Consider the following 26,414-nt stretch of genomic DNA (forward strand, 5'->3'; position numbering starts at 1 on the left):
AAATCAATAAATATAAAAATTGCTTAAAATAAACATCATCTGTCAAAATTATATATTATAACAAAATTCTGCCCAGCCTGACTATCACTCCTAACACACAGCTCCTGAGGATGCCTCAGTGACTTTCCACACACGCACAGGGGCTGATTGCAGGACCGGAGCCCTTGTGGTACCTTGTTTCAGTAAAGCCTCCAGGGGTGAAATTGGCTGGGTTCTCCCTGCTCTGCAAACAGCCTGAGTCATTTTCAGGCAAGGAAACACCCCCTTGCTGCTGCAGGCGGGGCATAGTGTGAATTCAGGAAATTGAAACTAACCCTGATCCACTGCCCAGAGGGAGCCATGGCTGCAGAGAACCCTGTGGAAAGTCTCCAGGATGAAGCGACATGTCCCGTCTGTCTGGAATATTTCACAGAACCTGTCAGTCTGGAGTGTGGGCACAATTTCTGCCGAGCCTGCATCAGCCAGTGCTGGGAGGGATCCGCTACAACCGCCTCCTGCCCTCAGTGCAGAGAAACTGTGCAACAGAGAAACCTCAGGCCCAACAGGCAACTGGCAAATGTCGTAGAACTCGTCAAGCAGTTGAGCTTACAGGCAGCAAAGGGAGCAGGAGGGGACGGGGTGTGTGGGGAACACCAGGAGGCTCTGAAACTGTTCTGTGAGGAAGATCAAACCCCCATCTGTGTGATCTGCAGAGAGTCCCGGGCTCACCGTGCTCACACAGTGGTCCCCATCCAGGAGGCTGCCCAGGAGTACAAGGTTGGAAATTGCTGTTAGATTTAATGGGTTAACTTTGGGGTTTTAATTTCAGGCTAATTTCACTGAGAGTTACCTGGCATATATGTTACTCATCATTCAGCTCTGTAAAGTCTTCATTGTGTGGGGAGATGCTGTAACAAAATTAATGATCTGGCAGTGTGGCAACAGAGGCAAAATATCAAATCTTGAAAGCAGGATCTACCCCCTGCCCCAGAAACACCGCTCACTCCATACCCCCCCTCTCTCCATTGCTTGCTCTCCCCCACCCTCACTCACGTTCACCGGTCTGTGGCAGGAGGTTGGGATTCAGGTGGGGGTGCAGGCTCTGGGCTGGGGCCGAGGGGTTTACAGTCGGGGAGGGGGCTCTGGGCTGAGCCTGGGGCAAGGGTTGGGGAGCAGGCGGGGGCTCCAGGCTGGGGCAGAGTGTTGGGGTGCAGGTGTGGGCACAGAGTGCTGGCTCTGGGAGGAGGGTCAGGGCTAGGGCAGGGTGTTAGGGTGCAGGAGGGGGTGAGGGAAGCTGGCTCCAGCTGGGCAGCACTGACTTACCTCAAGGTACGTCTACACTATGGGACTATTCCGAATTTGCATAAACCGGTTGTGTAAAACAGATTTTATAAAATCAAGTGCGCGCGGCCACACTAAACACATTAAATCGGTGGTGTGCGTCCATGGTCCGAGGCTAGCGTCGATTTCTGGAGCGTTGCACTGTGGGTAGCTATCCCGTAGCTATCCCATAGTTCCCGCAGCCTCCCCCGCCCCTTGGCATTTCCGGGTTGAGATCCCAGTGCCTGATGGGGCAAAAATCATTGTCGCGGGTGGTTCTGGGTACAGCCTCACCCCTCCCTCCCTGAGCAGCAGACAACCGTTTCGCGCCTTTTTTTGCTTGGTGAACTGTGCAGACGCCATAGCACAGCAAGCATGGACCCTGCTCAGCTCCATATCGCAATCGTGAATGTTTTAAACACCTCGCGCACTCTCGTGCAGTCTATGGTGAACCAGGACCTTCAATCCGAGGCGAGGAGGAGGCGGATACGGCAGCGCGGCGATGACAGTGATGAGGACGTAGACACAGAATTCTCTCAAACCGCGGGCCCCTGCACTTTGGAGATCCTGATGGTAATGGGGCAGATCCTATCCATTGAACGCCGATTTTGGGCCCGGGAAACAAGCACTGACTGGTGGGACCGCATTGTGTTGCAGGTGTGGGACGATTCCCAGTGGCTGCGAAACTTTCGCATGCGTAAGCGCACTTTCATGGAACTTTGTGACTTGCTTGCCCCTGCAAGATGAGAGCAGCCCTCACAGTAGAGAAGCGAGTGGCGATAGCCCTGTGGAAGCTTGCAACGCCAGACAGCTACCGGTCAGTCGGGAATCAATTTGGAGTTGGAAAATCAACTGTGGGGGCTGCTGTGATGCAAGTAGCCAAAGCAATCACTAAGCTGCTGCTACGAAAGGTTGTGACTCTGGGAAACGTGCAGGCCATAGTGGATGGCTTTGCTGAACTGGGATTCCCTAACTGTGGGGGGGCGATAGATGGAACCCATATCCCTATCTTGGCACCGCAGCGCCAGGGCACCCAGTACGTAAACCGGAAGGGGTACTTTTCAATGGTGCTGCAAGCACTGGTAGATCACAAGGGACGTTTCACAAACATCCATGTGGGATGGCCAGGGAGGGTTCATGACGCTCGTGTCTTCAGAAGCACTACTCTGTTTAAATGGCTGCAGCAAGGGAATTACTTCCCAGACCAGAAAATAACAGTTGGGGATGTTGAAATGCCTGTCGTTATCCTGGGGGACCCAGCCTACCCCTTGATGCCATGGCTCATGAAGCTATACACAGGCAGCCTGGACAGTGGTCAGGATCTGTTCAATTACAGGCTGAGCAAGTGCAGAATGGTGGTGGAATGTGCATTTGGCCGTTTAAAGGCGCGCTGGCGGACATTACTGACTCGCTCAGACCTCAGCCAAACCAATGTCCCCTATGTTATTACTGCTTGCTGTATTCTCCACAATCTCTGTGAGAGTAAGGGGGAGACCTTTATGGCGGGGTGGGAGGCTGAGGCAAATCACCTGGCCGCTGATTATGCGCAGCCAGACACCAGGGAGATTAGAAGAGCACACCAGGAAACGGTGCGCATCAGAGAAGCTTTGAAAACGAGCTTCATCAATGGCCAGGGTACAGTGTGACTGCTGTGTTTGTTGATGAACACCCAACCCCCTTGATTGACTCAGTCCCTGTAAGCAACTCCCCCTCCCCCTTCGAGTACAGCTTACTTATGCAAATAAAGTCACTCTCATTTAAAAAGCACAAATTCTTTATTGATTCATTATAAAAAGAGGGAGAGAAGTAAGGGTGTGGTTTGGGAGGAGGATAGGAGGGATGGAGAAGGCCATTAAAAAAAATTCACAGTAACAACATCCTTCTGGTTGGGCTGTCCACGGGGGTGGAGTGGGCGGGTGCACGGAGCCTCCCCCCACGCGTTCTTACACGTCTGGGTGAGGAGGATGTGGAACATGGTGAGGGTTGAGGGTGGTTATACAGGGGCTGCAGCGGCACTCTGTGATCCTGCTGCCGTTCCTGAAGCTCCACAAGACGCCGGAGCATGTCAGTTTGATCACGCAGCAGTCCCAGAGTTGCATCCCGCCACCGCTGATCTTCCTGCCGCCACCGCTGATTTTCCTGCCGGTCTTCCTGCCGCCACCTCTCATCTCGGTTGTCCCTCCTGTCCTCACGTTCATCCATCCTGTCCTCACGTTCACTGTCCTCTTTCCTGTAATTTGAAACCACGTCCTTCCACTCATTCAGATGAGCTCTTTCATTGCGTGTAACTTCCATAATATCCGAGAACATCTCATCTCGCATCTTCTTTTTCCTCCGCCTTATCTGTTCTAGCCTTTGGGATGGAGGAGGGATGGTTGAAAAATTTGCAGCTGCACGAGGGAGATAAATATTTAGAAAGATACATTTTACAGAACAATGGTTATACTCTTTCACAGTGAACAGCACTATTCACCTAGCACATGTGATTTCCCTACAAGGTCGCATTTTTCATCTTAATAGTGAGTGCTTGCAGCTCTGGAGTTACAGATCTCACAGACACAGGTCCAGGAATCAGAATTCAGCTTGCATGCGGCCATGGTAAGCCACTGTCTTTCGGCTTCTGTAGTGATTTACCCCTCCCGCGCAATGCATGGCTAATACCACGCTAGCTCCCTGCTAATCAACAACCTTCCCCCCCCCCCACCCCCCCACCCACTGCGTGTCTGGTAGCTTGGGGAAGATCGCCGGTTACCAAACACAGAAAAGATCATCGGCATTTTACTCCTCCCCTCCCCCCGCTTCGCTACGTGCAGGAAAGTGTTTTTTTTAAGCTGCTGCAGTCCACGAACCCAGTAGAAAAATGGCCACCCCCCTTACTTAAATTCCTGATTTTTAACCAGGCTATCCTGAACGATATCACTTTGCTGAGGATAACAGGACAAGATAAAGAGCGGATGCTTCTTGAATGCCAGCAGTCACCGGGACCATACGCTGCTATGCTTTGCCACGCAATGATCCCTGATTACTTGCTACATGCATGGCATGGTAAAGTCTCCTACCATGGTGGGCGGAACAAGGCTGCCTTGCCCAGAAACCTTCTGCAAAGGCTTCTGGAGTACCTACAGGAGCGCTTCATCGAGATGTCCCTGGAGGATTTCCTCTCAATCCCCGGACATGTTAACAAACTTTTCTAAGTAACTATACTGTCTGCGAATGCATCCCAAGTCCTCAGGGCAAATCAATCATTAAAAAAGGCTTGCTTAAAAAACAATGTTTGCTATTTGCAAAGGTACACTCACCAGAGCTCCCTTCCATGCCGTCATTGTCTGGGATAGTGGCTTGTGAGGGCTGGGAGGACGGTAAATCCGTCAGGGTGATAAAAAGCTCCTGGCTGCTGGGGCTCACGGAGTGCTGTGTGCTCTCTGCTAGGTCTTCCTCCTCTTCTTCATCTTCATCTTCCCCGTCTGCATAATCCTCAGCCATGGCAGAGATTACAACCCCCACCTCGGAATCCACGATCAGGGGTGGGGTACTTGTGGCGCAGCCCCCTAAAATTGCATGCAGCTCAGCATAGAAGCGGCATGTTTTTCGACCTGCCCCGGACCTTCCGTTTGCTTCTTTGGTTTTCTGGTAGGCTTGTCTGAGCTCCTTAACTTTCACTCTGCACTGCACTGAGTCCCTGCTGTGGCCTTTATCCATCATAGCCTTAGGCCTTGTCTACACTACAAGACTATTTCGAATCTACTCAAGTCGAATTTGTGGATTCGACCTTATGAAGTCGAATTTGTGTATCCACACTAAATACACTAATTCGAACTTCTGAGTCCACATTAACGGGGCCGGCGTCGACTTTCGAAGCGGTGCACTGTGGGAAGCTATCCCACAGTTCCCGCAGTCCCCGCTGCCCATTGGAATGCTGGGTAGAGCTCGCAATGCCTGCTGGGGGAAAAAATGTGTCGAGGGCGGTTTTGGGATACTGTCGTCATTGAACCGTCAATCACGCCCTCCCTCCCTGAAAGCACCGGCGGGAAATCTGATCGCGCCCTTCTCTGGTCGGTTACAGCGCGGACGCCACAGCACTGCGAGCATGGAGCCCGCTGCGATCATCGCTGCACTTATGGCCGTTGTCAACTCCTCGCACCTTATCGTCCACCTCTTCCACAGTCAGCTGCTGAGAAATCGGGTGAGGAGGCTCCGGCAGCACGGTGAGGAGAATGGCGCAGGCCTCTCACAAAGCAGGGTACGCCGCGCCGTGGAGATCATGGTGGCAATGGGTCAAGTTCATGGTGTGGAACGGCGATTCTGGGCCCAGGAAACAAGCACGGACTGGTGGGACCGCATAGTGCTGCAGGTCTGGGATGAAACAGAGTGGCTGCAAAACTTCAGGATGCGTAAGGGCACTTTCCTTGAACTGTGTGACTTGCTGTCCCCTGCCCTGAAGCGCCAGGACACATGGATGCGAGCAGCCCTGAGTGTGCAGAAGCGAGTGGCCATAGCCCTCTGGAAACTTGCCACGCCAGACAGCTACCGGTCAGTAGCGAACCACTTTGGCGTGGGCAAATCTACCATGGGGGTTGCTGTGATTCAAGTAGCCCACGCAATCGTTGAGCAACTGCTCTCAAAGGTAGTGACTCTCGGAAACGTCCAGGTCGTCATAGATGGCTTCGCCGCGATGGGATTCCCAAACTGCGGTGGGGCTATAGATGGGACTCACATCCCTATCCTGGCACCAGCCCACCAGGCCAGCGAGTACATTAACCAAAAGGGCTACTTTTCAATGGTGCTGCAAGCACTGGTGGACCATAGGGGACGTTTTACCAACATCTTCGTCGGGTGGCCGGGCAAGGTTCATGACGCGCGTGTGTTCAGGAACTCTGGTCTCTTCAAACGCCTCCAGGCAGGTACTTTCTTCCCGGACCACAAAATAACGGTTGGGGATGTGCAGATGCCTACAGTGATCCTCGGGGACCCGGCCTACCCGCTAATGCCCTGGCTCATGAAGCCCTATACAGGCGCCTTGGACAGTGAGAAGGAACTCTTCAACTACTGGCTGAGCAAGTGCAGAATGGTCGTGGAGTGTGCTTTCGGACGTCTCAAGGGGAGATGGCGGAGCTTACTGACTCGCTCGGACATCAGCGAAAAGAATATCCCCGTAGTTATTGCTGCTTGCTGTGTGCTCCACAATCTCTGTGAGAGCAAGGGCGAGACCTTTTTGGCCGCTTGGGAGGTTGAGGCAAATCGCCTGGCTGCTGTTTACGATCAGCCAGACACCCGTGCCGAGAGAATATCCCAGCGGGAAGCGCTGTGCATCCGGGAGGCTTTGAAAGCTAGTTTCCTCGCAGAGCAGGGTAACCTGTGACTGTCCACTTGATTTTAAGAGAGCCTGATCATGGGCCTGTGTCTGTATGTGTCGAGTTAGATCTGAGCTCACAAACCCGGTTCTCCAAGTTTCCCCCACTTCCAAAGCACGTTTTAAAACTAATAAAATGTAACAGTAATTAATAATAAATCTTTCGTTGACTTTGCATTTCTGTTCCTGGGTTGAAACATGGAAGCATACTGTGCTGGGTTCGGTGTGCACTGATGTACAGACCGCTTGTCCAATACAGGACGGACAGCCTCCTGCTCCTACATAGGTCTGTGGGGTGGGGGACGGTTTACAGTGGTTGTGCATGTAGGGGTGGGTTTGCAGGAATGGGTGGGTTTGCAGGAAGGGGCGAGGGGTGCCGTCTTTGGATAGGGGTTTGCATGACGGCTGTGGGCTGTGGGTTTGGGCGTTGGAAGGGGTGAGGGGTGTGGGGGAAGGGTGAGTATCTGTCCCTGGATGAGGGCTCTTTTTGGGGCTCAGGGCAGCGGAGAGGCTCGTGGCTACTGTCGAAGTGCATGGTAAGGGAAGCCTGCCTTTACATTCGGGGATGGCAGGCGCCAGGACCCTGGACAAGCATACACATCAACGAATGACCCGGGGCAGCATACACCACACAGACTGACCCTGGTGCCTAGTGACTGCAGTCTGTGTGTGCCCTGCAGTTGACCCTGCCCCCAAGTCTGTACCCTGGTAATGTGGGCTATGCACTGCAATTAACCCCCCCCCCCACACACACAAAGTCTTCTGACACGAGAAACGTGACGGAAACAGTGAGTAACAGCAAACCACTTTTAATAATGTTATACACAGTGGGGGGTTGAAACTTGGATTTGGGACTGGGTGATCCTGTAAGGGAAGAACTTCTACAAATTTAGAGCGCGAGAGGTGTCTTGTACATTAGCGCTCTGCTGCGGTGCAGTGAGAGTTCTCACGGACCCTACCGCCCCTCCTTCTTGTAACTTTGGGTGAGGGGGGACAGGACTTCTTGGCATTGGAGGGCGGTTGCAGATGCAGTGCAGGGGGGCTCTCTCCTCCTGCCTGCGGTCCTGCAGAACATCTACAAGGCGCCGGAGCGTGTCCGTTTGCTCCCTCATTAGCCCAAGCAGCGTTTGAGTTGCCTGCTGGTCTTCCTGCCACCACCTATCCTCCCGTTCGATGTGTGTGCAATGCTGCTGACACAGGGTCTCCCTCCACTGTCTCTGCTCTGCCGCCTCTGCTCTGGAGCAGGCCATCAGTTCCTGGAACATCTCGTCCCTAGTCTTTTTCTTTCGCCGTCTAATCTGAGCCAGCCTCTGCGAGGGGGATGCCGGGGCAGTCCGGGAAAGAGCCGAAGCTGTGTGATGCGAAAAAGTAAGTGATTTCCTTGAACAAATACAGGTTTGCGGACAGTGAACACAGTCAAGTCAGTTTAAGAGAACAAGACTATGCAGGGCACCAAGTCTCGCGAGATCTCAGAACTAGTTCGAGATTTCGGAGTACGCTCTCATTGGCGGCGCCATTGCACAGGAGAGCGGACAAGCGGGGAGAGACAGCTGAATCCGTCTTGCAGACAGTCCTGGTAAGCCTTACAGTAGATAATGCTTATCAGTTAGTGGATAGCTGTGCTCTCCTGCTAAAGGCAATGTGGAAAGCAGAAAGGACGAGCCTTTTGCAGCCCCTCCCGCCAGTGCATGGGAAAGATCAATGTATGCTTGTTCTCTGTGGCCTCTAGCACGTGGCTGTTAGGTGAGGGTCATTGTTATGCAACCTAATTTTAAACCATTAACAATAGTAACAATACACTAATTGCCCTACTTAGATGCAGTATTTCCAGAACGAGATCACCCTGAGGCGGGTCACCTGTGCCCAGAAAGAGAGGATGCTAAGGGAAGCGCTGCACCGACCAGGACCATATGCAGCAATGCTCGTGGAGGCGATGATCCCTCTGTATATTCGGATGTCCTGGCAAGGAAGAGTTTGCTTCAACGGAGCGCCCAACAAGGCACCTCTCCCAAGAAACCTCACGCGGAGGCTTTTCGAGGAACTGTATGACACCTTCGTTGAATTGTCGCTAGAGGATTTTTCTTCAATCCCTCTTTGTGTGGACCTACTTTTCATATAGTTTAATATTTACAATTTTTTATATAGTGTTTCTATTTTTTCTATACATATTTTATAAAAAATAAATGTTTACACGTCTATAGCACTTACCGCCTGATCCTTCCCCTGATTCTGAGTCCGGGTTAACGGCAGGGGAGGGTTGGTAGGGGATCTCTGTGAGGGTGATGAAGAGATCCTGGCTGTCAGGGAAAGTGGGAGTGGGTTCGCTGTCGCCTGCGCCGTCCTCCAAAGACCAGTCCTCATCTTCCCCATCAGCAAACATCGAGGAGGAACTGTCCCGGTACACTATTCCGTCCTCGGAGTCCACCGTCACTGGTGGGGCAGTGGTGGCAGACCCACCTAGAATGGCATGCAGTGCCTCGTAGAAGCGGCATGTCTGGGGCTTGGCTCCGGAGCGTCCGTTTGCCGCTCTGACTTTTTGATACCCTTGTCTTAGGTCCTTGACTTTCACGCGGCACTGCATCGCATCCCGGCTGTATCCTTTGTCTTTCATGGCTTTCGAGACCTTCTCGAAGGTCTTTGCATTCCGCTTGCTGGAGCGCAGCTCCGAGAGCACAGACTCCTCGCCCCACACAGCGATCAGATCCATGACTTCCCGGTCAGTCCATGCTGGGGACCTCTTTCTATTCTGGGATTGCCCGGACTCCTCTGCTGGAGAGCTCTGCATCGTTGCAGGTGCTGCGGAGCTCGCCCCGATGTCCAACCAGGACGTCAGATTCAAAGTGCCCAGACAGGAAAATGAATTCAAATTTTCGCGGGTCATTTCCTGTGTGGCTGGCCAGAGAATCCAAGCTCGGACTGCTGTCCAGAGCGTCAACAGAGTGGTGCAGTGTGGGATAGCTCCCGGAGCTACTAAGTTCGATTAGCATCCACACCAAGCCTAATTCGAGCTAGCCATGTCGAATTTAGCGCTACTCCACCTGTCGGGGTGGAGTACCAAATTCGAACTAAAGAGCCCTCTACTTCGAATTAAATGGCTTCCTGGTGTGGACGGTTGAGCGGTTAGTTCGAAATAACGCTGCTAAATTCGACTTAAAGTCCAAGTGTAGACCAGGCCTTAGAAATTCTTTCAAATACTTTTTCATTTCGTCTTTTGGAATGCAGTTCTGTTAGCACTGAATCCTCTCCCCAGATAGCGATCAGATCCAGTACCTCCCGTGCAGTCCATGCTGGGGCTCTTTTACGATTCTCAGGAGACTGCATTGTTAATTGTGCTGATGAGCTGTGCGTGGTCACCTGTGCTGATGAGATCTCCACGCTGGGGAAGCAGGAAATGAATTTCAAAAGTTCGCGGGGCTTTTCCTGTCTACCTGGCCAGTGCATCCGAGTTCAGAATGCTGTCCAGAGCGGTCACTGGTGCACTGTGGGATACCGCCCGGTATCCCAATACCGTCGATCAGCGGCCACACTAACTCTAATCCGATATGGTAATACCGATACTAGCGTTACTCCTCTCGTTAGGGAGGAGTACAGAAACCGGTTTAAAGAGCCATTAAAATCGATATAAGGTGCCTCCTAGTGTGGACGGTTGTGGCGTTAAATCGGTTTTACGCTCCTAAAACCGATTTAAACGCCTAGTGTAGACCAGGCTTCAGGCAGCTCCTGGTCAGTAGTGCAGCGGGGCTAAGGGCGGCCCTCTGTTCTTTGCAGAGTTCCCAACCCTGCACCACTCCTGGAAGGGGCCAATGTGCCCCTGTGGCCCCTGGAGGGGAGCATGTGGCTACACATGCTGCCCCTCTCTGCAGGAACTACTCCCGCAGCTCCCATTGGCCACAGTTCTCCATTTCTGGCCAATGGGAGCTGTGGGGGGTGGCGCTTGCAGGCAGGAGCCCCGTGAGGAGAACCCTGCCCTCACCCCAGGCTGCAGGGGCAAGCTGGCCCCTTCTGGGAGTGCCGCACAGCTGCCAGAGATTGCGATCGACTGGGAGAATCTCCAGAATCAACTAGTTGATCGCAATCGACTCGTAGGTTACCACTGGTCTAGCTAGACAAAAGGTGGGAAGGGAAACTGAGGCACAAAGCGGGGCAGTGAGTTGCACATAGTCACCGAGCATGTCAGTGACAGAGCTTAGCATAGAACCCAGATCTCCCCAGACCCAGTCCAAGACCTGAATCACTTTGCCATGCTGCTATCTTAGCATCTGCCCCACCCAGTGATGAATTGTCTCCGTTAGGTGGGAGAGATGCCTTGATAAAGGTCCCAGGCCCACCAGGGAGATGAGGTTTCTCACTGGGATTCTGAACTCCTGTGTTTCTCCATGAGGGGTTAAACTCAGCTACCGCCGTCCTGCACTAGAGGAGATCACTGGGCTAAACGCTGCATGGGACCCCGAGCACCTTCAGTCCGCACACAAAAGGGCTCCAGACAGCTCAGGTCCATGCCAAGTACCACTGTGATTTCACTGGATTGTAGCAAAACCAACCCCAGGCTGGAGCTGACCGGTGCCAGTCTGACCTGCTCTGTTGTGTACGTGGGCAAGGACCAGCCAGAGCTGTTCTGTTAGTCCCACCAGGCAGCCTGTTGTAATCTCCCAGAATGCACTGCTTCCGGGATCTTTACCAGGGAATGGGACTGTGGGGTACCTGCCCAGGGGGCAGTGCCATGGAGAGGGGTTAGGACAGCACTGGGGCAACCCCCAACCCGTCCTTTATACAAATCTGCATTATATCTAATTAGGGAGGTCACTGAGGCATCCCCAGAACATCGCCTATACCCACGTCTGCCTGCATGGGCCCGTCCTCACCAGTATCAGTCACCCTGTGTGGACCCCACCACCGTTTTTTCCAGCGTGCCACCCGCCTGCATCATTCTGCATGAAGGTGCCACCCCAGCGTTGCCCCCACCCTCACGGGTGTCCTCCTGCAGCCTCAGTCTCCTCCTCTCCCTTTTGCACCAGACAAAGCTACATCCAGTGCTGGGTCCCTGCCGGACAGGGATAGTGCTCCACAAAACAGGACTGTGCAGCTTCAAACCAGACGAATGGCCTCCCGACATCTCACGAGTTTTGCCCTGGTGCTTAGACCAGCTCTGCCCAACCAGTGCAGCCCCAGGGCTTCAGGGCTGAAATCCCAGCCCATATTTAAACCGTGGTGGCTTCTGAGATTTGTATCACTTTGTCTGTTAAACCTTCAAAAAACAGGTTTATTGATTCACCCCCATGTGACTCCAGTGCCCTTTGTTATACTCTGTACCATTAATCAATTCACAAATACCAGTAAAGCTTGGGTATAATTGAGATCTCTTGTTAATTACTAAAAACACTGAACCAGAATTGGTAACGAGTCTGAATGTGACACTCTCCTAGTTTCCATTAATGAGGTTTCATCACCTTGGTGGTCCTGATGTCCCAAAGCGATTAGAACCACAATCATCTTGGGTTTCGGTTGGAAAAACACCCACTTCCAAGCATCTCTCAACTATCCAGATGAAACTTCCCAAATCATTTCTGTTTCTTCAGGAAAGAATCCAGGCCCATTTGAAAACTCTGAGGAAAGAGAGAGAAAAGCTGCTGGGATTGAAAGCGACTGGAGAGAGGAATTGCCGGGAATATCTGGTAGGTGCCTGTTGTTATGAACCAGCTGTGGGACTGGCAGTGGGAGGTCTGATTGGAGGCAGACTCCTGTGTGGCCTACGTGAACATGGGCTTGTGTGTGTTTCTCCATGATCACGGATTGCTGGGTTTGATTCATGTGTAGACAAGCCCTAAGCTTTCATTTCAGTTGATGAGTAGCCCTTGTGGTTTGCCTGAATTCACACAAATGTCCCCGTGAAGTGCTTGTCCACTGTGTCTGGACATTTTGTGCATTTTTAAAACATTTGTTTCTTTTAACTCCCCTGACGTCTCTGTCAGTGTAGTGCTGAGTCCTGCCTCCTGCTGCTCTGGATCTGAATTTCCACAGACCATAAATAACAGAAGATGCTGACCATGACTGACAGAGAAACATCCCTTTCACAGGGATACAGGGGCCAAAAGGGAAGGTGTGAGAGAATCCCCTGCCTAGTACCCACAGGGTAGAGTCAAATGTCAGAAATCTGAGGATTTTCAAAGAAAATCACCCTCCTGCACACTCAGCTCTCCATGAAAGGACCCTGGGCTCCATCCATGTCCCTGACCAACCCTTGCCCTATTTCATACAGAAACAAACACAAACCGAGAGGCAGAAGATTGTGTCTGAATTTCAGCAAGTGCAGCAGTTCCTGGAGGAACAAGAGCGACTCCTGCTGGCCCAGCTGGAGAAGCTGGACAAGGAGATTGTGAGGATCCAGAATGAAAATGTCAGTAAACTCTCCAAGCAGATTTCCCGTCTGAGTGAGCTGATCAATGAGATGGAGGGGAAGTGTCAGAAGCCAGCGAGTAAATTCCTCCAGGTGAGACTGAATGAGAAACATAGGTGGGTGCTCCAGGACAGCCAGCTCTCCCCCTCAGTGCTACCCACCGTCAGCCCTGCTGATCAACTCCTCCCCCTTCTTCCAGCACCATCTGCCTGCTGCGATCAGCTGTTCCACTGTGTGCAGGAGATGCTGGGAGGGAGTGGGAGGAGTGGGGAGGGAGTGTGCTCATGTTAGGATTCCCTCCCCACTTTGAACTCTGGGGGACAGATGTGGGGACCCACATGAAATCTCATATTTCATCAGTTTAAGTTAAAAAGTTCCTCAAGGCACAAATTCCTTTCCTTGTCCTTGCTGCCACCACCACGTGATTTAAACAAAAAATCAGAGATGGGTCACTTGGAATCCCTATTCCCCCAAAATATCCCCCCCCAAGTCCGTTCACCCCTTTCCTGGGGAGGCTTGAGAATAATATACCAACCAATTGCCTTTAATGTTAGTACAGACCACATCCTTATCTTTAGGACACTAAAATCAATCAGGTTCTTTAAATAAGAACTTTATTATAAAGAAAAAAGTACAAGAATCACACGTGCAAAATCAGGATGGAAGGTAACTTTACAGGGCAATAAAAAGATTTCAAACACAGAGGACTCCCCTCTGGACTCAGCTTCAATGTTACAAAAACAGGACTAAATCTACCTCTTAGCATAGGGAAAATTCACATTTCCTTGCCTTAGTTAGAATTTTTGTAATCTTAGATGGATCATTTTAGGTAGGTTTTCAGGAGATGTTGTCTCTGCTTGGTCTATCTCTCTATCAGGAGAGGGAACAAACAAACAGAGCCCAAACAAAACCTACCGCAACCCACCCAATTTGAAAGTAGCTTCTTTCCTTATCGGTCCTTCTGGTCAGGAGCCAACCAGGTTATCTGAGCTTCTTAACCCCTTAGAGGTAAAGCGATTCAGTACAGCTGCAAGGAGGTATTTTATGTGACTCTTTCCTTTATATTTATGGCAGCTCACAAGAGGAGACGAGGAAGAGACAGGGTGGAGGTTGAGTGGGAGTGGGAAGAGTTGGGTTGGGGTGTGGCAAAGGTTTGGAGTGGAGGTGGGGCATGGGGTTGAGCACCCCCAGGGACAATTGGAAACCGGCACTCATCATTAGAAACATGCCAGACCCCCACAGAGGGAGGAGCGGGCTGCTGAATCATAAGCACTGGAGTCCAGCAGTCGGAGATCTCAGTGTCACTCAGCATGTGCATTGCTGACATCTGAGTGAGTATTATTCTTAGCAGAGTCACAGGGATATGAAAGATGGAAAAGCCCCATTAGCTCAGGGAATCAATGGCCCTGGGGCCAGGGCAGGGGTTCTTCCCCCATACTTCCTAAACCCCTTCCCTGGAATCCCCTGTGTGCATGTGTGTCAGAGAGGACTGAAAATCTTTTGTCTCTCTCTCCTCTAGGACGTCAGAACCACCTTGAGCAGGTATGTGGCTCCCTCGCACTCCACAATGATGGGAAGGAGCTTGATGATGAGGGTAGCACCGCACCTCCCCGGGGCTCTACAGCAAAATGTGTGGGGAGATCACGTGTTGGATACAAATCTCTCTGATCAGCTCCATCCTGGGGTGCTCACTCTTGTACAGAAGACTCTGGAATTCTCCAGTCAGTGGGAAAAACTGACCTCAAGTATTTTGTAGAGATGTCACATCCCTGGGGGACTGGCTGCCTCAGGATGGTGGAGATGGACTATGGGCCTGTCACTGCTGGGTACTGGTCACTATTCAGCCCAGGGCAGTAGTTTTCAAGAGCCTTTCCCCATCTGAGGGCTGTTTGGAGACCTGTGAGAAATGAGCTGGGGAAGGGGGAGTTGGTGTCTCAGTCTAGTTCCTAGAGGCAGATTTCTACAGCACTTCACCTGGGAACCTCCTGTCCCTGAGAGCATGGAGGCCAAGGAGTGAATTGGCCATGGAGACTCAATTCCCCTTTTATCCCCAGAGCTGGTCTCTCCAGACCAGAGTTGAAGAATATTAATGACCTTTGAAGGGAAGGTTGCTTGGCCCTGGGCTGTGTTGCACCTGCTCTGAGGCTGGGAGAAGTCGAGGAATTCTAACTCCAGGCCCATGAGAGCAGCGACTCACTAGCCAGAACTTATAATAAGTCACACAGTAAAATATAATCACGTGAAATTGTTTCCCTCCAGGTGTGAGAAGGGGAAGTTCCAGCAGCCAGAGGAGATTTCTCCTGAACTGGAAGAGCGAGTCAGTGGTTTCTCCCAGAAAACGATTGTGCTAATGGAGATTCTGGGGAAGTTCAAAGGTACCTAGAAGGGATCTAGGAATGGAAATTGGGATAAGCCTCTGAGAAGAGAATGGTGCTGATCAATTGGTTCACACTTAGATGATCCTGTTAAATTAAGAAATGATTCAAAGACTTTAAGGCCAGAAGGGACCATCATGATCATCCAGTCTGACCAACTGCACACTGCAGGCCACAGAATCTCACGCACCCACTCCTGCAATTGACCCCTAACCTCTGTCCTCAAAACATGATTTTAAAACTTCAGGTGTAACTGGTTGAGCACTCAGCAGTGCGGCGCCTCCTGCTGGTCAGTCAGGGAATTAGCTTTCCCACTGCAGAGTGCCCACTGCTGGCCAGTGTCTCTCCTGCCTCAGAGCCCCCCATTCCCCTCCTGGACTCCAGTGCCCCTTACCTTGGGGTTCTGCCCACAGCAGTACCCCCACACTCTGGGTCTCCTCTCCCAGGGGCATCTCAACCCTCTATACCCACCGTCCCTCAGTGGTTACTGCCAGTCATCTAGCCCCCTTTCTCTGGGGCAGCCTGCAGTCCACAATGTCCACTCATCATTAGCAAAGGGGTTGAACCTACTGCCTTTCTAGCCCTAATACCATCCCTGGCCCTTAACAAGGCCTCAGCCTGGGGACTTGCCAGGCCAGAGCTCCCCAGCTCTGCCTGCCCCGCCCCAGCCCTGCTCTGTGTAAGGTAACCTGTGCTCCCAGGCTGCCCTGCAGTGAGACTCTTGCCTGCCTAGCTCCCAGCCCTATGATCAGGGCCAGTTGTGGCCTAATTGGGTGTGTCCCCAGCTGCGGCTGCCTCCCCAGTCAGCCGACCTCAGCTGCTTTTCACCTTTTACCTCCTTTTATCCCAGGAACAGGGTAACTGCCCCACTGCACAAGTTACAGAGAATCCACCATTGACTCTAGTTCAAATCTGCAACTGACCTGTGCCCCAGGCTGCAGAGGAAGGAAGGAAATAAATCCCCAGGCTCTCTGTCAATCTGACTTGGGGGGAAATCCCTTCCCCACCCCAGATATGATGGTCAGTTGGATACCGAGCATTTTGGCAAGACCCAACAGCCCAACAGACACGTGGCAAAGAACTCTCAATAGCTCAGAGCCCTCCCCGTCTACTGCCCCATCTCCGGCCATGGGGCACATTTCTCAAAGTGGATCCAGCCCATCACTGAGCTCTGGTCCCGTTTGCAGCTACTTTGGGCCAAATGGGCTGTAGAGAAGGAGAAAGCCCCTCCCCCCACGGTCAGGGATCCCTCCAGCACAGGCACCTCTTGTGCCTCCTCCCCAGCAGCTACAGGCACAAGGCGTGTTCCTGAGAGGGCTAGGAATGGGGTGGGGGTGGTGAGGGCGGATGGAAGAGAGAGCAGGTGGACAAGGGACAGAGCGACATGGGACGTGTAAAGCTGGGCCTCTGACACTCTGCACAGTGGCCTAAACACACGGGGGCCATTGTCATAGGGATGTAACTCTGGCTGGCTTCAGAACTTCCTCAGCCTGTGCCAATGTTGCCGGCCCAAAAAGGCCTGAGGCAGCAAACAGTGGTTCGTTGCCCGGTGTGCGTCGCACTAATTATCACACCAGGGTGGAGAATGCAGAAAAAGTTTATTTGAGCCCAAGTAAGGTGCCAGGGAGATATTTACAATCTCAAATCCTGCACACAGATACAAGCTGTGTGTGTCTTCTTATACATGACTCCAACAAGGCATCCTCATTACCCCCCACTAGTCTCCTCCCCACTCCTATATAGTACATTCAGTGTATAGTTAACAATTACATCAAACAGGTTAAATCATCCTTGACAGCAAACAATTTATCTCGTAACTTTTCAAGGCTGTTACCTTGGTTTACTTCTGAATTTATTACCTTGTCTCCCCTCCCCTCTTTCTAAACTAAACACAAGTAGGGCCTCTTTTTACTATCTCCTGCTGTCCGTGTTGTACTGATAAGAAGCAGTTACACATTCCATTCTCACTTCTAACTTGGGAATTCAACTAGAATTTAACATAAAGGGACTCTTAGACCAGCATAAAATAACTTTGGTCCATTCAGGCCTGGTACAGAAAAGCTTCATTAATACTATATTTTTCTACCCTCCTGAGTTATCTAGGGATATGCCTAATGGCACCAACAATCCCCCCCTTTGAGAATACTCAACAAACATTTGGCTGAGTTTTCTCATACTTTGAAGACAAAAAACAATTAAACTCTAGGGAGCTGGGGTATTCAGTTCCACATTCATCCTCCCTATGGACCCGGTAGGATTCGGTATGTGGAAGCCCACACCCACCCTAACCGGTCCACATGCCCGGAAGGAGCACTGTGAATGTCCATACTTCCATCCAGAAAGTGTCCAAGTATGTCATCCCCCTGACCACAGATCAGATGGTTCCTGATAGTCTGTAAGGGCAGTGGGCCAAGTCTGGTGCTCAAGATCCATCTAAAGATACCAGATCCCACTGCAATACCTTCCCAGTCTCAGTGATTCTCAATACCATCTCTGTCAGCAACTTCTGGGTCATAGAACTAAGGGTGGAAATGACATGTAACCCACCAACTCCAGCCTGTCCTTGGGATAGCTGAGCTTTAAAAATAAGGCTAGTGGCCTTTTTCTAGGTGGCCCAATTTCTTATCATGTTCCCAGCTTTTAAAAATATTTCAAATGGTTGCTATATTATTGGCCTGAGTCCACAGAGATCTGGTCAATTCCCTCTTCTTGCAGAGGAAACAATCTAGGCTCTCTGTTGTACTAATCTAATGGCAGCCCCTTGTGAGCAATACATGCTGGAGGATTTATCCAAAACACAGGGTGCAGCCTGTAGAATAAACCCCAAAATCTAATCAATACCACAGTCTCAAACAGGGGTCCCACAGATTTCTTCCTGCCAGTGTATAATTCTTGGTTTCTACACCAGGGTCAGTCCTTAATGTCCTTTTTGGCCAGGAAATCCTGGATTCTGACACTGCACAACGCTGTTGGTGGTCACCAGGACTTAATAAGGGTCTTTCCAGCATAGAGCCAAAGCAGTCTTTCGCTGGTGGAGCTTTACATTAATCCAGTTTCCTGGTTCCAAGAAGTGGCAGGCCTCCTAGGGTCTTTGTGTAGTTTGTCTTTACCTGTGAAAAAAAGAAACCTAACACATTTCATTAGTGCCTGTCAGCGATTTGCAGACTCTACAGCTGTGTGGGCACATTTAATTAAGCCCCCCTTGTCTTGGTTGTTAGCTAAGTCTTAGCTGAGAGCAGTGTCCTGAAATGGGGCTAATGCCCTATCTTTAAACTCAGCATGTTAGTTATTTTTCCTCAGTTAATTCGTTCTTCTTCCTTTGTCCTGTTTGGCTTCTTTTAACCTACAAAGGAAACTTAGCCTTCACTTATACATCTTTTTCTAACAATGAACACATATACATTGCCTTTATACAGTACATTAGTCTTATTATTTAAAGTTTGTCACATCTATCCTTTTACTAAAAAAACTTTTCCAGAGCTTTGGGACAACAAGCTAGGACAAGCACACCCACTTTGTGAGTTTATTTCATAGAGCCTCTAGTCCAATAGTTTCCCACCATCCCCAGCCCTCTGGCTAGAAATCTGAGATAGCCAGAAGGATCCAAATACAATATGGGGAGTGGGTTAACTTTCCATATCCTTGCTTCCAAAAACTATTAGTATGCAAGTTTTACTAACAATTTTCAATTAAAAGATTTGGCCAATAAAGTTTCTCTTTCTCTTACTTAAGGAGATGTATTAGACTTTAGTATATCACATTTTTCCCAATTTATCCAAGCACTTTGTATTCCAAGTTGAACAAAACAAGTATCTGTATTCCAATCCAGACCATCCCATAAACAAAACAATTTTGGCCACCAGACAGACACCACAAGACAGAACATAAAACACAAAACATAATTTTTACTGTGCCATCAAAGGCATGGTATGTTGAATGCTGTTCAGCTAGCATCAGTTTTCTCTGATTATCTGAAAGACAAAAACAGAAGTCTACCCTTTCTGGGCAATCAATCATCACTGAAAATATACAAGTACCTTAGTTGATTTCAGGCAAAACAGGGGAATTACCCCATATTTTCATATATATGTTTCATAGGCAGCTTAGGTCTCAGTGACTTCTACTTTATCAGTTAGATAACTTGCATCAATACAGATGCTTCCTGACTTGCTCTTTACTTTTAACTCCTGCTTTTAAACACTGAAAGAAAACATCACCACTTATAGTGCCTTTAGAACCTAATAAGATTTCAATTACATAGCACTATATACATTTTTTAGATAATTCAACTAAATGGGTCATAACCAAATGATTGCAATCTAATAATTTCTTTGCCTGAATTTATTTACAAACATTTCAAAGACATCAAGAATTTTTCTCTTTAGCATTTTTACAAAGTTCAACTGCTGTTCCCTCCAGCAACTACGGAGTTAACTTTTCACACTGCCTTAAAATCACTCACTTGTTTTCTCCAACAACCACTTTTCTCAACTTAAATCACTATTACAAGTATCCTCCTGGGTATTTGAAATCCCCATGTTTATACCTATTTACTCCTTTCTTCCACTAGACCCTCAAAAGTTTCCAACCCGTTTTCCAATCTCTCCGTCTGTTACTTGGCCCGCCTGGGCCCGATCCTTCTTTTCTAGCTGAACCGTTCTTTCCCTAGACACCAATTTGCTCCACTGCCAGTTTTAACTAAGGGGGGGGTTGGCTTCTCAACTAGCCCCCACCCTTCTGGTCTTTTTCCCTAAAACATTTTAACTCACAAGACTACCTAAGTCTTCCCTTGTGAGGCTTGCCACCTGGGCAAAACACATGGCCCACTGGTGTTTAATTATTTAATTTCCCCTTGTAGCAAACACACTGCTATTACGGTGTATGCTGAGCACAAATAGTTAAATTTTGGCAAGTCCCTGAAGGACTGGTACTTGCTTAGCCAGGGCTTCCTTTTCTAACTGGAAATCCTGTCTCAAAACCTGCAACTTGCCCTGGGTGCAGGTTTGAGTTGCTGTCTGGGTCATGATCTATGCTCTTAATTGCTCAATTCTAGTTATCAAGTACATATTTGTTCTTTTTCTCCAACTACTCTATTGCCCAGTCCTGCTGCAACTGGGGGTAGATCCCCTTTCCAGTTCTCAGACTTACTGCAGCTGAGAGTAGGCTCACCTTTAATCATGCAATCCTCAACATATAACACCAACAGTTCCAAACAAAAGAAACACAACATAACAAAGGTAAAACAAATAGATGGTGTAAATTCTATAGGGCTCCCCCATTCTCAATTACTCACCAAACTGTGACAAATCTGTTACCAATTTATCTACTGCAGGACGTTGGGGGAGGACAAAACACACCATATAACCAAACCCCAAAGCTTCCCCAAGCCTTAAGCCACTTTAATACTCACACATATCCAGACTGACCACGTCTGTATATAACATTCAGAGAAGGGGAATAGGTGGACAGGAGATTATTCTGTATACAGCTTATCCAGTATTTCCAACATGCTTCCACTCTTGGGAGAGCTGTTCTTTTACACCCTGGAATCTCCTGTAGTGTCTCTTTCAGAGATTCCAGTTCAGGTCACCAAGCCATACCAGCTATGGGATTGCAAAGACTGTTAAATCTCACTGAACAGTTAAGCTTTGCAAATGCAATCTCAGTTCTGTAACTTATATTACCTTTAATTTACCTCTGTCTATATTTTCCCACAGCCAGCTAGGGCTAAAAGCAGTTTTTCTTTTGTACTTAACATAGTCTGACCTAATACACAGAGCAGCTCTCCTTATCTCTGGGCTTAGCTGAGTTTCAAATTAACCCATTCCTAGACGAATTGCTCACACTGTGTCAGAGGCTTTTCCTTTGGTAATTAAAAGCTCCTCTGAGATATATGATCTTATCTAGATTGAAGATACCTTCTAATGGACATTGTTTAGATGGATTTTCACGCGTGTAAAGATTCCAATTCTCTAAATATCTGCAGGTTTCAGGACCATAATGTACGTACATGTACTATGCTGGGGTACCCTTAGGGGGTGAGGTAGAATGTTTAGACTGTCCCTTCCCCCATTTTCCTCTTACACACACAAAGAGGGGGGCCCTGTCCGCGCTAGCGGCTCATAAACTAAGAATCTGTCCCTACAGGACACTCACACAGGAGAGATTAACGAGGATGACTGACTCTTCTACACCTCCTTTCAGCAAAGAGCTTCGGCTAGTCTCTGGGAGAGGAGCCGCTACTCTGATTGCATTCAGTGAGATGATCAAACTGTCAGTAGCCCACACGGAAAGGAAGGGGGGGAGGGAAGATAGGTTCACACATTCCTAGACCCAGGCAGCTTCCTCGCCGGACGATGCCAGGCTGAGTCAGCCCACCGTGGGTCAGATCTCCTAAAGATCCACTAGTTACTGGGCTTGCGTTAGACTACTCCTGATCATTAGCATTTGCTTCACAGGTTAATCTGGGCGTCTTCCAGTAACAGACACTCACACTGGTATACACACACACACACACCAAGACCATTATTCCCATGGACAATCCTCCTCCCAGTGCAGCTCTGGGGCATATGATGGGGGATTTTTACAAGAGCTCTTTATACAAACAGATTCAAAAGCTACCCATTCGCTAACAAAACAAAAGTAATTGAAGGATCATGTTGTAATTAAGTGATCCTTCTGGTGGCCACCTTTCCTGGCTCTCTAGTTGATATTGAGGCCAGTCTACTGTACAGAACCTTTTTAGTTTACCCTTAATCATTGGATCCAAACCAAACACTTTCCAATTTGCTAGAATGCATTCTGGGGGCATACACCGTGCCCTGCCTGTACTCTATCCCTGCCCCATACCTATGGGAAGACACTGGGCGTCCCCAGGTCTTAACAGGCAAACAAAAGGTTAACAGCACTGAACTGTTCCTACCTTATCCACAGGACTGGTTCCTCACCGTCGCCCGCAACTGCTTCTCCACTATCTGAGTGCGTTGCACCGTTGTGCCTTCCAAGGTCGGTCTGACACGTCCCTGCCGAGGCCCCCGGTAAAAGCACCGGTGCGCGCTGGCATCGGCTGTGACTGTCGTCCATCGGCCATTGGAGGAGTCCGGGCAAGGCACAATTTTGCCTCGAGCCCACCCAGGGACGCCAAGACTGTTGCCGGCCCAAAAAGGCCTGAGGCAGCAAACAGTGGTTCGTTGCCCGGTGTGCGTCGCACTAATTATCACACCAGGGTGGAGAATGCAGAAAAAGTTTATTTGAGCCCAAGTAAGGTGCCAGGGAGATATTTACAATCTCAAATCCTGCACACAGATACAAGCTGTGTGTGTCTTCTTATACATGACTCCAACAAGGCATCCTCATTACCCCCCACTAGTCTCCTCCCCACTCCTATATAGTACATTCAGTGTATAGTTAACAATTACATCAAACAGGTTAAATCATCCTTGACAGCAAACAATTTATCTCGTAACTTTTCAAGGCTGTTACCTTGGTTTACTTCTGAATTTATTACCTTGTCTCCCCTCCCCTCTTTCTAAACTAAACACAAGTAGGGCCTCTTTTTACTATCTCCTGCTGTCCGTGTTGTACTGATAAGAAGCAGTTACACATTCCATTCTCACTTCTAACTTGGGAATTCAACTAGAATTTAACATAAAGGGACTCTTAGACCAGCATAAAATAACTTTGGTCCATTCAGGCCTGGTACAGAAAAGCTTCATTAATACTATGTTTTTCTACCCTCCTGAGTTATCTAGGGATATGCCTAATGGCACCAACACCAAGGTCTGCACCGGCCCCTCCAGGCACTGAACAGCAGAGTCACAAATGGCCCCTCCCCTCTCTCCTTTTCCTGGTACAGGGGGAAATCGGACCCTTTGAGCCAGCCCTCCCCCACCTCAATTTCCAGCTTGATAAAATAATTTTACTATTATTTCCATTTCTGCCTATGGAGGACGAGGTCCCGTCGTGCTGCTCTCTGTAGAGGTGCTGAGTAGACAGACCCAACAGCTCACAATTAGAGCCAGAATTTCACAAACTCTGAACATCTGGTTAGTGTCAAAGGGACCCAAGTGGGTAAAGCCTTTAGAAAAGTCTTTGCAGGCTCTGGGTCTAGGTTACGACAAAAGGCAGTAAGTGATTGAGACAAACCAACTGGAGTCTGAAGGGAGGGAGGGAATGAGGAGGGAAAAGTAAATCTCTTACAGATTGTGTGTCCTGGGATAGTTGTGAGGCTGCAAGGCTACTGGCTCCATTGCTGAGAGATGCCTGACTGAGAGGGGAAATAGATTTCAGACCTTTTAATATTAAATACCTGAGTGTGTCTCTGGGCCTCTCTGTCTGTTTCTCTGTCATAATTATAAAACAGTTTCCGAGTGGGGATGCTCTTATGAATATGAAAGTCTGAAATCTCACCTCTCTTCTCCTTTCTCCCCCAAGACACTCTGCCGTCTGAACTGGAGAGAAAAAGGGGAGTATCATTTGGAGAACACAGACAGGGTGAGTCTGCAGATGAAGATTGCCTTTAAATTATGAGAAAATTCCAGAGAAAACGTCTTCATGAGATTGTAGCTAAAGTTACCAACCAAACTGACAGCGACCATGACACACACAGCCCTAAAAATAACGCATTAAACAGTAAGGAGATCCAGGGGCCCATGTCTCCCCCAACAACACACACACACACACACTTTTAAAGGTGGGATGACCAGGACACTTTTCAGCATGGGCATAGTTTGGGGGAAGAGGGCCACGTTGCCCCGCGACACACACTGCAAGCCTTGGGCAGGGGTGGAGCATGGCAGGCAGTATCTATGCTTTGGGCAGGGCAGCTGAGCAGCTCCTCTCTGTGTAGTGCAGCCCCTGCCCGCAGCACCAATCTCTCCCTGGTGCTGGCCTCTCTCAATGGCCCCACCCCTGCTCCTCTTTCCCTGAGGCCCTGGCCAGGCCAGAAGCCAGAACCAGGCTGCCATCCAGAGACTGCACTGGGAAGCCCTAGATCCTCCACCTGCCCAGGGTGGTGCACCCTGGGGAGTGGGGATATGGGCTGAGGACTGCTGCCAAAGGCCCATGGATCCATGTCCAGGGCAGGTGGAGTGTCAGGGGCTCTCCATAGCGAGCAAGTCTCCCAGCCTGGCCAGAAGGCAGGGCCTCAGTTAGGGCCATGGAGCAGGCGGAGACACAAAAAGAGTCCTGACACCACCCTTAGTGCTGAGTTCATCCCCATTCTGATGAACAGAAACACACTTAACTGAGTCACACGCGAACATAGCTCCCTGCCACATCCCTCTGCTTCACCCCGGTGCAGAGGGTCCCCCATCGCTCTTCTCCAACATCCTGCCTTTCCTGTGTGCAGGGCTGGGCTCTCCCATTGGAGCCGCTCCCTGCTTCCTGGATTGGGAGATGCTCTAGCTGTGAGACTGTCAGCTCCTCCTTTCGCTCTAGGCTGGAGATGGTGCTACCACACCCAGTGCCACCTCCTACTCTCTGGTTTTAAGTGGCTGTTCCCCATTGCTGCACCTTCCTCTCTGTTCCCTGGCCTAGGACTGGAAGCTGCATTAGGGGAGGGAGCTTCCCTCTGGGGTATAAAGCTGGTACCTGCCACTTCTGCTCCCTCAATACAAGCTTCTGACGCCTTCCTGGCTGTGTCTGTGCTGCTGGGAATGGGGCAACACCAGCAGCGGGATGTGGGAGCTGAAGCCTCTGTGATAAATGAGAAACTAATGAAGTGGAACCCATTACAAAGACTGAGGAGCTGCAGTGACATCTCTGCTCAGTCTCAGGGCTGGTCTACACCGGCGGGGGGGCGGGGGTGTCGATCTCAGATACGCAAATTCAGCTATGTGAATAGCGTAGATGAAGTCGAAGTATCTTAGATCGATTTACCTCTCGTCCTCACGGCGTGGGATCGACGTCTGCGGCTCCCCCTGTCGACTCCGCTACTGCTGTTCATGCTGGTGGAATTCCAGAGTCAACAGGAGCGCATTTGGGGATCAATATATCGCGTCTCAATCGATTACTACCCACCGATACAGCAGGTAGTCTAGACGTACCCTCAGGTGTCCAGCACAGAGGCTGTTCCCTGGGATCCGGGACTGTCCCAGCCAGAACGGGGCTGCTGGGGAGTGTGAGAATTGGCCCCAGACTCCCCCAGGGCTGAGCTCTGCCCCTAACGCTCTGATTCTCTCTCCAGTGAATGTGACTCTGGATCCAGACACGGCTCATCCCAAACTCATCCTGTCTGAGGATCGGAAAAGTGTGAGACGGGGAGACACGCAGCAGCGACTGCCCAACAACCCTGAGAGATTTGACACTCGGCCCTGTGTGCTGGGCTGTGAGGGATTCATCTCGGGGAGACATTGCTGGGAGGTGGAGGTGGGGGGTGGGCGATACTGGGCTGTGGGGGTGGCCAGAGAGTCTGTGGGGAGGAAGGGATGGATCAGCCATAGCCCTGAGGGGGGGATCTGGGCTGTGGAGCGATGGGAGGATCAGTTCCGGGCTCTCAGCTCCCCTGTGACCCCCCTGCCCCTGAGCCGGGCCCCCAGCAGGATCCGGGTTTGTCTGGACTGTGACCGGGGGCAGGTGACATTTATCGATGCTGGTGACGAGGCCCCGATCTTCACTTTCCCGCCGGGCTCCATCCCTGGGGGGAGAATCCAACCCTGGTTCTGGGTGGGGGGATCCCGGCTCAGACTGTGTCCCTGAGACACACAGCAGAGGGGGGAACTGGAAATCAGCCTCTCTAGCCACACACAGCCCAGTCTCTATGACCTTGGAGGACTCCCATCTACCCAGCCTCTGGTGCCTCATCTCTCTGGCCGCTGGAAGCACCTCCCCCGCCCTATCTGCAGCCCCAGGGATGGGAGGGGGAAGAACCCCTGAAGCTGCAGGAGGGGCCCTGAGGGGCAGAGGTGGGGGCTGGGCAGGGGGCAGCACTAACAGCTGGGCAGGGGGCAGACGGAGGTGGGGGTGGCAGGGTCACAGCATGAATCAATCAGGGTTT

At 50.4% G+C, this 26,414-nt stretch overlaps 1 protein-coding gene across 1 annotated transcript; it reads left to right on the forward strand.

The window, feature by feature from the left end:
• Positions 1-312: 312 nt before the first annotated feature.
• Positions 313-26,245, forward strand: LOC120392854 (zinc finger protein RFP-like). Its single transcript, XM_039517532.1, has 7 exons — positions 313-756; positions 12,226-12,321; positions 12,906-13,136; positions 14,563-14,585; positions 15,303-15,418; positions 23,852-23,911; positions 25,605-26,245. Exons 1-7 carry the CDS (start codon positions 340-342, stop codon positions 26,114-26,116), a joined length of 1,455 nt encoding a protein of 484 aa, XP_039373466.1. The 5' UTR covers positions 313-339; the 3' UTR covers positions 26,117-26,245.
• Positions 26,246-26,414: the final 169 nt, after the last annotated feature.

This window comes from Mauremys reevesii, unplaced genomic scaffold (genome assembly GCF_016161935.1).
Source record: "Mauremys reevesii isolate NIE-2019 unplaced genomic scaffold, ASM1616193v1 Contig12, whole genome shotgun sequence".
NCBI classification, from domain to species: domain Eukaryota; kingdom Metazoa; phylum Chordata; order Testudines; family Geoemydidae; genus Mauremys; species Mauremys reevesii.

Coding starts and splice junctions, on each gene's coding strand:
- LOC120392854 (XM_039517532.1), top strand. CDS start 340: ATGGCTGCAGAGAACCCTGTGGAAAGTCTCCAGGATGAAGCGACATGT. Junction 15,419..23,851: donor GATTCTGGGGAAGTTCAAAG/GTACCTAGAAGG, acceptor TTCTCCCCCAAG/ACACTCTGCCGTCTGAACTG. Junction 23,912..25,604: donor ATTTGGAGAACACAGACAGG/GTGAGTCTGCAG, acceptor TTCTCTCTCCAG/TGAATGTGACTCTGGATCCA.